This window comes from Ornithorhynchus anatinus, chromosome 2 (assembly GCF_004115215.2).
Source record: "Ornithorhynchus anatinus isolate Pmale09 chromosome 2, mOrnAna1.pri.v4, whole genome shotgun sequence".
NCBI classification, from domain to species: domain Eukaryota; kingdom Metazoa; phylum Chordata; class Mammalia; order Monotremata; family Ornithorhynchidae; genus Ornithorhynchus; species Ornithorhynchus anatinus.
Window position 1 is genome coordinate 42,171,325 of NC_041729.1, and position 11,168 is coordinate 42,182,492.

General features: G+C 54.9%; 1 protein-coding gene across 1 annotated transcript in view; it reads left to right on the forward strand.

Moving 5' to 3' along the window:
• The window catches only part of ADAP1 (ArfGAP with dual PH domains 1), a 132,205-nt gene extending 125,273 nt beyond the window's left edge, over positions 1-6,932 (forward strand). Inside the window, exon 11 of the mRNA XM_029057735.2 lies at positions 1,309-6,932. Coding sequence (XP_028913568.1) covers positions 1,309-1,337 — 29 coding nt within the window. The 3' untranslated portion in view covers positions 1,338-6,932. The remainder of the gene's footprint in view (positions 1-1,308) is intronic.
• The last annotated feature ends 4,236 nt before the right edge of the window (positions 6,933-11,168 follow it).

The window sequence follows — 11,168 nt, forward strand, 5'->3', positions numbered from 1 at the left end:
CGTATATATTGAGCACTTACTGTGTGCAAAGCACTGTATTAAGCACTTGGGTGAGTACAGTATAACAACAAAGTAAGTTAAGTGCTTACTATGTGCTAAGCACTGGGGCAGATACAAGATCATCAGGTAGGGCACAGTTTCTGTCCTACATGGGGCTCACGGTCTAATGGGGAGAGAGAACAGCTATATCATTCCCCCTGTATTACAGATGAAGAAAGTGAGGCACAGAGAAGTCATAAGACCCATCCGAGGTCACACAGCAGGCAAAGTGCAAAGCCAGGATTAGAATCCGGGTCTTCCGATTCCCAGTCCTGGGTTCTTTCCCTTAGGCCACGCTGCTCCCGAGGGGATTTCGGGCCCTCAGCAAGAGGCGGTGCCGATGCCAGTGTGGGGATGTGGGGTGGACGCTCTGCCAGTTAGAGTCAGGGCTGGGGTTAGGGGAAGGGTGCTGGGCAGGGAGCTGCTGCCAGTCCAGTCCTGCTAAGGAAAGCTTGGAAACAACTATTCCCTGCCCTGTCCTTCATCTCTGTGGAAGGCGGTTAGCCCAGCCGCCTACCTTCCACTCCTCTCGAAGCTCTGCCGCCTCCGGTCTCTCTTTCTCCTCCCAGCCTGCCAGCGAGCTGGACGGGTTTAGAGCCGAATGCCTCCGCCAACCTAGCCGAGGCCCAGTTCGGGGGGCCAGGGGTCACTTACTAGCACCTACCACCTTCCTACCGGCTGCCGGAGTTGTCGGTAGCCTTTGTTCTGGAAAGCAGAGCCTGCGAGTTGAAGGGAGCTGAGTTGGGAGGTTCCCTAGAGCTTCAAAGCAATAATAATGATAGCAATCTATGTATTATATCTGTAATTTATTTATATTCTATCTGAAATGTATTTATTGATATTAAGGTCTGTCTCCCCCTCTAAACTGTAAGCTCACTGTGGGCAGGGAATGTGTCAGTTTATTGTTATGTTGTACTCTCCCAAGTGCTTAGCACAGTACTCTGAACGAAGTAAGCATTCAATAAATATGGTTGAATGAATTCATAATAACAGTAATAATAGTATTTGTTAATCGCTTACTGTGTGCCAGACACTTTACTAAGCATTAGGATAGATCCAAGATCCAAGCTGGAGAATCCTCCTTCTCTTGGAGAACGTGTTCATAACCAAGCAGTGGGTAGCATCGGAGAGACCCCAGTCCGGTTCTGCTCTTGCTCTGACCGTGGGTTTGCTGTTGATATATTCTACCCGGCTCCCATTGTATTTCAGTCCTCTTCCAACATGATGGGTGTTATTTGCTTTTTGTGTTGGTTTTTTTTTCCATTTCAGTGGAAGCCCATTTCAAACATAAACCCTAAAGAGAGACTGACCCTGTGGGACACAAGATTCTGTTTACAACACAACATGGTTTTATTTTGAAGTATGAAAATGAGGAAAAATAAATCAGCCACCTAATCATGTTGGAAATCAACCGAGGAGAACAGCGGAGGCAAGAGGGAAGCCCAGGGCAAGCTGCCAAGCTTAGCAGAGACCGACCGGACCCGACCGGACCCCCACCCCAGGTCCAGCCTCCAGGAGGGAGGTCGGTGCTCAGAAGAGCCCACCATTTCCGGCGGCTCCATTTCCACGCACAAGCATTTTGTACGTCTCACTACATTGGCGGAGGACTTCCGACTTACAGCCAACCCAGCCTGTTTCTGCAGGGAGCGGACGGGGAACCGGGAGCTCGAGGGGAGAGCGACTGGGGGAGATGGGGGTTTGAATCCCGGGTCCCACTGCTGCTTTTGAGTCTGAGCCAACCTGTCCCAGCGTCCGTCTCCATCCGTCCTGGCCAGGCAGCGCCCACCGAGGGCCACAGCTCGGCGGGCCCCAGGGGCACGAGAAGTATCCGGACATCGGACGCGGCCATGGGACGTCACCACAGCACACCTCAGACGTTGCTTTACGAGGGGATGGAGATTAGACTGGGTTAAAACCCATGAGCATCTCCCTTCTTAAAGGTCCGAGTGGACGTTGTCTGGGCATCCTTTACACCCCTCGGGGTACCAGACTTTGCCCTCATTTGGGGCTGCCCCACCGGGGTCCACCTGCAGGCCCCGAGGAGGGTGAGCTGGGGGCTACCCTCTTTAGCATCATCATGGCCTAATTTTTCTTGTCCTACCAGGAAACTGGAATGCTGTCTTCCAGTTCAGGAACAGAAACATTCTTTCCCCCCGCAACCTCTCATCTTCCTCCACCCCCTGGTAAGATTCGGCAAGTGGAAGGAAGGAAAAGCAACCGAGAGATAGACCTCAAAAGTCACTCCAGAGACAGAGGAGACGATGATCTGAAAATGAGGGCCGGGAGGGGGTGGCTGTCGGGGGGCAGTGGGGAAGAGCCAATATGGTAGGGAGTGATTGGTGGACCTCCTGACCCAGCCATGAGGCAAGCGAGATATCCTCCTTAGGAAAACAACAGAGGAGCCCAGGACACCGCCAGACTCATCAGGAACGTGACGACTGGGACCTGGAAACGGAATCACCCCCAGCGGGACGATGGAAATAGGGCACCGGACTTGGGTGGGACTTGACCGAATCCAGAATGGAGAAGGCAATGCCTGAGCACACAAGGAATCTACTGTTCCCCCCCCGGATTGACAGCGGGGCTGGGGCTGGGCACCCCACCCCCCACCCAGGCCAGCTCCCCTGCTGGTCAACAGCCGGCCCAGCCCAGAGGCTAGGAAATTCTTGGGCCATGTAGCTTGCGCTCCTTCCCTTCCCTAAAAGCTTCCCCTCTTTGCTCGTGGTACCACCCGCTCCGTAAGGGACAGGGTCAGAGCATTCATCATCCCTCCGCCTGGAGGCACGCCATCCTCCCATCGGCAAGAGAGAGGGCTGGGTCTTACGGAGGCCCTTGTGGCACCCTCACCCCAGCACTTTGCGTCCCAGGGGGTCCTCCCCACCATGGCTTCTGGGTCCTGCAGGCTGAGTTCCCCACTGGGCAACTTCCTCTTCCTCCCTCCACCCTAGCCCCGTGCATCCCATCAGGAGCGGGGCGGCTTCCGTTCAGAGGTCAGTTCAGAAAAATGGTTGGCAAAATCCTCCCAGCAGAAGGCTATAAGGGCAGAGCCATCACCATCGGCGGGGTGGACCGGTGGCCCATCCAGCCCGGCCGGTGGCAGGTCTCCAACGATGGCATCGGGATGGAATTGTGAGATGGTTATCCTCGAGGGCGTCCGTCCAAAGTTAGGAGTGACCTAGCCGACACACTAAACTCGCCCCGCTGCATCCCTAACGTTTCCTCCAGTCACCCGCTTTGCCCAGTAGGTACGCTTGCCTAGCCTGCGGCCCCCTTATCCACTCATATGTCGTGCCCCAATGGGGCACGACCGATGGGGGCCGAGGGAGCGGGTGTGGCCCCGGGCAAGTCACCGGCATTAGAATCAATTCCTTCACACGAATTCTCGGGCCCGAAATCTTGGAGATGGGGCCAAGGCCCGTCTGCTGTTTTAACCTGAGAAGAGACCGCCACCATCCCACTCTGTTCGCTCTCCAACTGACCCGATTTACCGAGCGCTTCAGCCTCACGGCTTCCTATGGTAAAGGATTCCTGGTCTTTCGTAACCCCACTAGGCGAAGAACCGTCTGTTTAGTTTTGCTGGGTTTGGCCCAAGCTTGGGTCCCCCTCCCGTAGCCCCAGAACACGCAGCCCCAGAGATAGCGGGGACGCGGTCACCGAGGTCAGAGAAGAGTGTCAAGTTGGCCACATTCCACGGAGGAGCAGGTCCTGACCTGGCCGGGGGCGTGGCAAAGCCGCCCGTCGTTCCTCATTACTTCCGGCCCTTTCGCCGAGCTCATTCGTGATTCTAACGCGCTAACCACGTCTCTTTTTCTGGGACAGTGGTGAGGGTGGGGATGGTGGGAGAGGGGGAAGCGGTTGGGGTATCAACAGCCCAGATGGCCTCGAGCCGGTAACGGGGCACCTGCGGTAGAGAGAGTGAGGGGGTGCCCCGATGTTCTGCGTCAGAGGTGATGCGGGCAGGTGGTGTTCTATGTCCTCTCCCCCACGGAGCCAGCGGGATGGAGGAAGGGGCTGGCGGTTGTCAGACCTCTGCTTTTGTGCCCATATGATTGGGTGCAGTCCTGATCTTTGAAGGAATGAATTCTTCCAGCGAGAAGAGGAGCAGCGGTGCTATTACTTGGTCAGACCCGTGCTCCTGCCCTCCCAGCATCCTGGCCCCGATGGTGGCCATGGAATGCCTGCAGGGGTCCCAGATGGAGGTCTGGATTGAAAGTTAGGGGTGCTAACTGGTTCTCCCCTAACCATCACAATGATTGTCAAGGCGGGCAGCCATCACACGGTTCCTCTAAGCATCCCTCTAGTATTTTCTGTCTGCACAGGTTCCTGGGGTAACCCACCCTCTAGATTTACCACCCCCTCGGGTGAAGATGATTTCTTTTCTTTCTGATTATCCTGCCGATTTGTTTCAGTGGTGGGGTGAAAATAGTGCAAAATTCTGAAAAATAACGATGATGATGGTAATTTATTGTTTACTGTTTGTCAAGCGCTGGGGATAATGAGATTGGACTCCGTCCCTAACCCACACTGGGTGTTAATTCTTGAGAGAGAGGGCGAGCAGGTATTTTGTCCCCGTTGTACAGGTGGGGAAACCGACGCTCAGAGAAGGTAGGTGAGTTGCCAGCATTAGAACCCACATCTCCTGACTTCCAGTGCCTCGCTCGCTGCACTAGACCACGCTGAATCTCATATGGAAGTGATACCTACAGCCTCACGGCCTTGAAGAGAGTCTTCCCCACTGTTCAGTCAGTGTAGGGAGGGCCCGAGATCGGAGAGGGTGAGGAGCTGGCCCGCGGTCAGTCACACCGGAGCCGGAGGAAATTGTCAGCGTTGAGTCTCCCGACTCTCCACTCTGGGTTGGGTTCCGAGGCTCTGAGGTCTCGTACGCTTTCAGGGTCTTGGTGAGACTCCATCCCAAATATGAAAGTCCCGAGGCCTGGGTCCTTCCAAAGGAGGGGTCTCAGGTGAGGTGGGGTGCTCTTTCCGCCCCCCGATTGTCAGGGTGTCTCTCCCTGTGGGTTGCTGGGTTTTGCCGGCCTCCGGAAGCTTCCCCATCCTACCCGCTCTGGAAGTTGTTGGCCAGGTGGACTCCAGGTGGCCAGGATGGCGCTGTGCTGAGTTGGCCCTGTTCTCGCTGGTGGCCAGGTAGGCCTCGGGCCTGGGGCTGGCTTGGAGAAAACAGCTGGAGGGGGCTGAGAGTGGCAGCTCTCGATAATCGAGCGACACGCGGGGCTCCTCATTGCCAGGGGCGGCCGTGGCCCCTTGACTCAGGTTGCAGGCCACTGTTCCCAATTGGTCCTATCACCCTCCCCAGCCCCGCCGCACCACCTCGGCCCTCTGGGGCTGTTCTTTGCCCCTGGCCCCGAACAGTGGAGCAATTTAGCCTCAGGTCTGTCTTCACAGGAAGAGCCAAACCAGGTGGCCACCTCTAACTTCTCCCAGAGGCTCCAACATTGGAGGCCACGGGCCCTGTGTGGATTGATCTTAGTTTAGGCCCTTTTGAGCGGTCAGCCCAAACTCCTTTTATGGGGCGTTCAAAGGTCGCGGGGCCTTATGGTTGCCAGGCTTCCTGCTGGTGAAGTGCTCTGGGTGGGCTCTGTGGGCCAGGGCGGTGCTGTGGCTTGGGGAATATTCTGGGCTGGGTCTCAGCCTGGTGGCTTGGAGAGTTCTGTGAGCGGTCTCAGACCCATGGCCCGGAGAGTGTTGTGGCTTAGGAAGTGCAGTGAGTGGGGTCTCGACCCTGTGACTGGAGGAGTGTTGAAGGCAGGGCCCCGGTCCTGTGTCTAGGGGTTGCTCTGGGAGGAGACATAGTTCAGGGTCTGGAACTGGGATATTTTTCCCACCTGCCACCCTTTTGAGGGGGCAGAGAGCCCCTCCTCCTCCTGCCTGCCACTCCCTGCAGCAGGCAATGGAAAAACATGCCCTTGACGGTGGAGTGGGCACCCAGGTGGTTGGGGTGCAGGTCCCCATTGCCCCTTGCGTCGCTTCACACCCCTGCATCCCAACCCCTGCTCTCCCAGCAAGACAAGGACAGTCACAGAGCCCCGGGGCTGAGGCCCAGCAAAGCTAAGGTCCGGCCCAAGGCCAGTAACCGGCTCTCTCTCTGGCAGGCCAGGAGTTAAAGGTATTGATTTTATTTATTTTTGTTCTGTGTAGTTCAAATGGCATAATAGGAGGGGCGGGCTGAGTTCTCCATCCTTTGGCAATGGTACGTCTGGCCACCGGTGGACTCGGGGCTGTGGGAAAACCTCCTCTGGGCCCCAAAGGTGACATGTGCCGGCACACTGATGGGTCCCGGATCCCACCCCGAGCCCCCGTTCACCCCCCGACACCCACACGTGCTTACACCGTCTCACCCCCTGCCGCCGAGCTCCCTGGTAGATCTGCACAGCCGATCGCTGACCTCTCCGGTCATCATCCCCCGGGTGGGAGCCAAGTGGAGTGGCATTCATTCATTCAATCGTATTTATTGAGCGCTTACTGTGTGCAAAGCACTCTACTAAGCGCTTGGGAGAGTACAATAGAACAATAAACACACATTCCCCGCCCACAACAAGCTTACAAGTCAGCGTATTTTGGCACATGTTGCTGGGTGTTGAATGGAGGGCCTTCCCCACCCCTTCCCCAAGGGCGCCTTGAGAGGGGAGAGGGACTGTACGGAGCATGTTGGGATTTTTATCTAAAAAAGGAAAGCTAGTGAAACCTATCCGTTTGAATAACAGCGGGGGCGGGAGGGGGGCGGGGACAGAAACAGACATTTTCCATGTAAAATGCATTTCTTAGGTTGATGTTTGTAAATGGAAAGCCATTCTGTGGTGCACATGGCTTATGTCACTGGTAATAAAATGTAGAACTAAATGTCATTCAAGCCAATAAATAATGTCAGATGAATGCAACCCTGGGCTCAGTCTCGGGGGCGGCTGGTTGGAGAGTCGGGGGGTGGAGGCCACTTCGCCGTTTCCCCTCTCCCCGCCGGCGTCGGCATCGGGCAAGGCTACACCGTTGGACTCCAGGTATGGCCGTCTCTCCTCACTCTGGGGCAAACACACTCCTAAACTCCAGCCGTAGCTGCGCGTCTTCTTTCCTGCCAACAACCTCTTGTCCTATGGGACAAGAAGCACCAACCTCCACTGCCCTCCCCGTCAGGTGCCATTCACTGGTCTGTTTACCTCATCCCCTCTTTTAGCAACAACAATCAAGAGTCGACTGGACAACGATCCATGATCAAGTGCTCCTGGAAAGCTGCCCTTGAAAACCCAACATGTCCAGTCGACTTGTTCTCCTGTCTTTTCACCCACTGGATCTCCGCTCATTTTGGTTTTCCCCAGTGGGATATACTGGAGCGTCTTCCTTCCCCGCTGTCCCCATCCCTCACTAAAGGATTATTTACTGCAACTACTGTGACTTTCCTTTTCAGGACTGAGTTGATGTATTCTGACCCATTTCTGCTCTGGTCCAAGGAAACCTAATTCACTACGATATAGATGGGATTGGGAGCGGCGTTTGGGGGTGAAGGAGAGGGGAGGAAGAGGCGACATTTTGTACTCATTTGCTCGAATCAAGTTTCCTACCAGAGGGCTGAAAATTGTTGCGAATTCAATCGATCCCATCAATCCTATATACGAGTGTGGGAAAGCCCCCTGCTCGGGAGTTTAGAAGTGGGGCTGTTTTCTCTTGAAGGCTGAGCCCAGCAGAGTCATAGTCCAGGATGGTTTCGTGGAAACATTCTCTTCTTAACCTGGGACCTTCTGGGAAGGCAGAGTTCTCAGAAGTCAAGGAGCAGGGCAGGCTCACTCTGCCACAGTCTCTCTCCTTCCTTGTCTCTCTTTGGCCCCTGAAGGGCATTGTGGAATCGGGGCTTTTCGGAAGGTCTAGTCACAGTTTCTGAAATACCAGGGTCGAAACCACTGGTGAGAGGGGACCGACCCCACCCCGCTGCTGGACGGATCAGAGGTGACCGTGAACACGGGTGGAGGGAAGGGGGCAGGGTGGCTGGAGCTAGCGCTCTGCCCACCCAGGCCGGGCAACTGGTTGGAAGTGAGGGCTGTGGTAGAGGAAGAGAAAAGCAAACTGCGTGAGCATCAGCGGGGGGCAGGGGCGGCACCCGGGTGAGGCGTCTGCTCCTTAGGGTCCGGGTATAAGGTGTCGCTGTTTGTTGGTCGTGGAGCAGAGTGGCTAGAACCCCACTCAGGTAAGCAGCAAAGTCAGGTCAGTCAATCAGTCATTTTTATTGAGCGATTACTGTGTGCAGAGCACTATACTGAGCGCCAGGGAGAGTACAATATAATCATAAACAGACGCGTTCCCTGCTCATAATGAGCTTATGGTTTAGAGGGGGAGACAGACTTTAACGGCTCAGAAGGAAGCAGGTGATAGCTGATTTGGCCTTTCCACTGAACTGTTTGCCAAGGAGCCTTCTGGTTCTGGGCTTGGTACCCTATGGCATTTCCTGCGGGGGCAGGGGTCTATCGGAAAAGGTCAAAGCGTTTGCAACTCCCCCGGTCCGGTCGGAGTCCAACTCAGAAATCCCTGACCACAGCTACTCTGCCACGTAAACTTTCAGTGCAGACTGCTCCCGCAAGCTTGCGAGTGACTTGTGGACACAGAATTTGTCACCTCTTTGTTTTGTACCTTCCCGAACACTTAGTACAGGGCATTGTTCCAAATGAGCACTCAATAAATACCAAGACCGTGATTTACTACCCAGTCAGAGAGTCTTCCTGAGACTTTCTCGGCAGTTCCAGGGATCGTCTAGCCTTCAGCGTCTTTTCTGGTCCCACCGACACCATGTAGTCCCGCAACTGATGACCAACAGGCCGAGATCCACATCGCGGCCAGAGGCCGAAGGCAGGGGCCGCGGTTGGCGGAGTTCTATCCGGACTGGGAGGCCCGTGGGCCATTGGAGATGGGCAGAGCAGCAGTTGCTCTAGGAAAAACTACTCCCCTCTGACCTATCTCCACCCATGCAACCCTCGCCAAACAGGGTATCACTTTCTGGTGGTGGACAACATTCTGGGAGGATCTGGGGCGGAAATGGGGTAGCTTTGTTCCAAGCAGACTCTTCATCCCTCTCCTATCTCCAAGGAGGGGACTAGGCCTGCTTTCAGGACTAAGCCAATCTGACCCCCTCTTGCCAGCAGGATTGTTTGGCCTGTGGCCAAGGTCTGTTAAGTGGTGGTGTCCAGGCTTTTTGACTATTTACCGTGTAGTTTGGGACCATTTGTTCAGGAGCCAGTGTTCTGCCTCCACTGCTCCTGGCCCTGGGACTGGAGGTAAAGAGAGAGCAGGGCCACGTGGAGAGGGCTATTCTCTCTGGAGTCGGTCAATTGTATTTATTGAGCGCTTGCTATGTCCAAACGCTGTACCGTGTACTTAGGAGAGTATGACAGACACATTCCTGGCCACAACAAGCTTACTATCTGGGTAATAGCTGTGGCTGGGTCAGCCTCCAAGAGGATTCAGCGGGATGGAGCCAGTCAGAAGCAAAGATGGGCTCAATTTCATGGAAGGAGTGGAATCGGTGAGTCCCTTGGAGTACGGCTCTTGACTTAAGCCGAAGGAAGCCGAGAGGAGTCTGCTGAGTGGTGACAGCGAGCGTTCGGGGAGGTATTGGTATGTGTTGATGTCATTTGGGCAGGGAATGTCGGCTTACCGTCGTATCGTATTCTCCCAAGTGTTCAGTATAGTGCTTTACACACAGTAAGTGCTCAAATACGATAGAATGAATGAGTTCCCATCCTGGGGCTGGGAAATGACACAAGCTGGACTCAAGCTTTGTCTTGTTTCCATTTAACTGAGGTCTCGCTGGGTTGGGCTGTCCCAGTCTGGTGGGCGGTAGGTCACTGTGAAGCCCCGGTCCTTGGGACTCTGGGGAAAGGATGTGTTGGCCCAGAACTCAAATGACCCCGACTTTAAACTGGGGTGGGGGTGGGGGCGGAGGCGCGGTGGGAAGAAAGAGCCAGGAGCCTGGAAGAGGAAACTGCTTTGGTCTCAGCAAAGATTTCACAATCTTCAATCGGTTTCATAAGTGGTTCCCAGTGGGGACCCATTTTCTGGTTCATGAGAGCGTGGCCTTTTCCCTCCTGCATCATCATTTGTGTGTGTGCGTGTGTGTGCGTGTGCACGCTTAAAATAAAGGATCTTATGTTCTGAAGTTCAGGGCAGGCAGTAAGGCCACTGGGTGGAGCATGCTGGAGGAACTGGGGTTGAGGGGGCGGTGGGAAAAGGAAACAGAAACCAAAAGATTCACACAGAAACAGAGACGGAGTGGAACGGGCAGGCGTGCTCACGTACGTTCACCCGGGCAGGGGTGCTCAGGATGGAGCAGGCAAGGGTCACTGCCGCCACCTCGGCCACCAGCTGCCAGCGTGGCAGCCCCCGGAGCCCGCCCAGGCAGGGCAGTGGCTTCACTGAGCTCAGTGAACCCACTTGTTTTTTTGGCCTCCACCGGTCTTCGCGAGGCTCTCTGCTATCGCCGGGACTGAGAGGGGGTCCCGCTCAACTCCGGTCAATGGTGGGATCGGCCGGGGGGGGAGAATCCGCCTTGTTACGTCAGGGTCACAGAGCTGATAATGGTCTAACGCCTCTCATCAGTCCTAATTTCTCCCCGACAAGGAAGTCACCCGTGGGAACATTTGTGAAGTGCTTGAATTTAGTCAGTCAGTGGTATCTCTTGAACAGCAGCTGTGTGCAGAGCACTGTACTAAGTGCTTGGGAGAGTACGACAGGGTTAGGAGTTAACACGGTCCCTGCCCATGAGGAACTTAGCATCCAGAGGTTGTAGCAATGCAGCTGAAAGGCATCCATAGCTACATCTTGACAATCACGATCCCCTCAGAGCCTGGAAGTACAGCTGCCACGAGCGGTCTTGCAAAACTCCTTTGCCCAGGCTGTGTGTGGGATGACCTGAAGATGTGGTATTTATTTTCTGGGGAGGTTTTTTTTTTAAAAAAAAAATTGTTCAGGAAGCCAATTTGCCTTTGGGAATTATGCCTATATGCAATCGGCCTCAACGTTTCCCTCTCTAGAATGGGAATGACAGCCCTTGCTCCCCTCCTGAGGGAAGAGTGATGCCTGGAGCATCTTTCAGTTCTCTTTTAGGCCTGGACTCCACTTCTTTCTTTTTGGCTTCA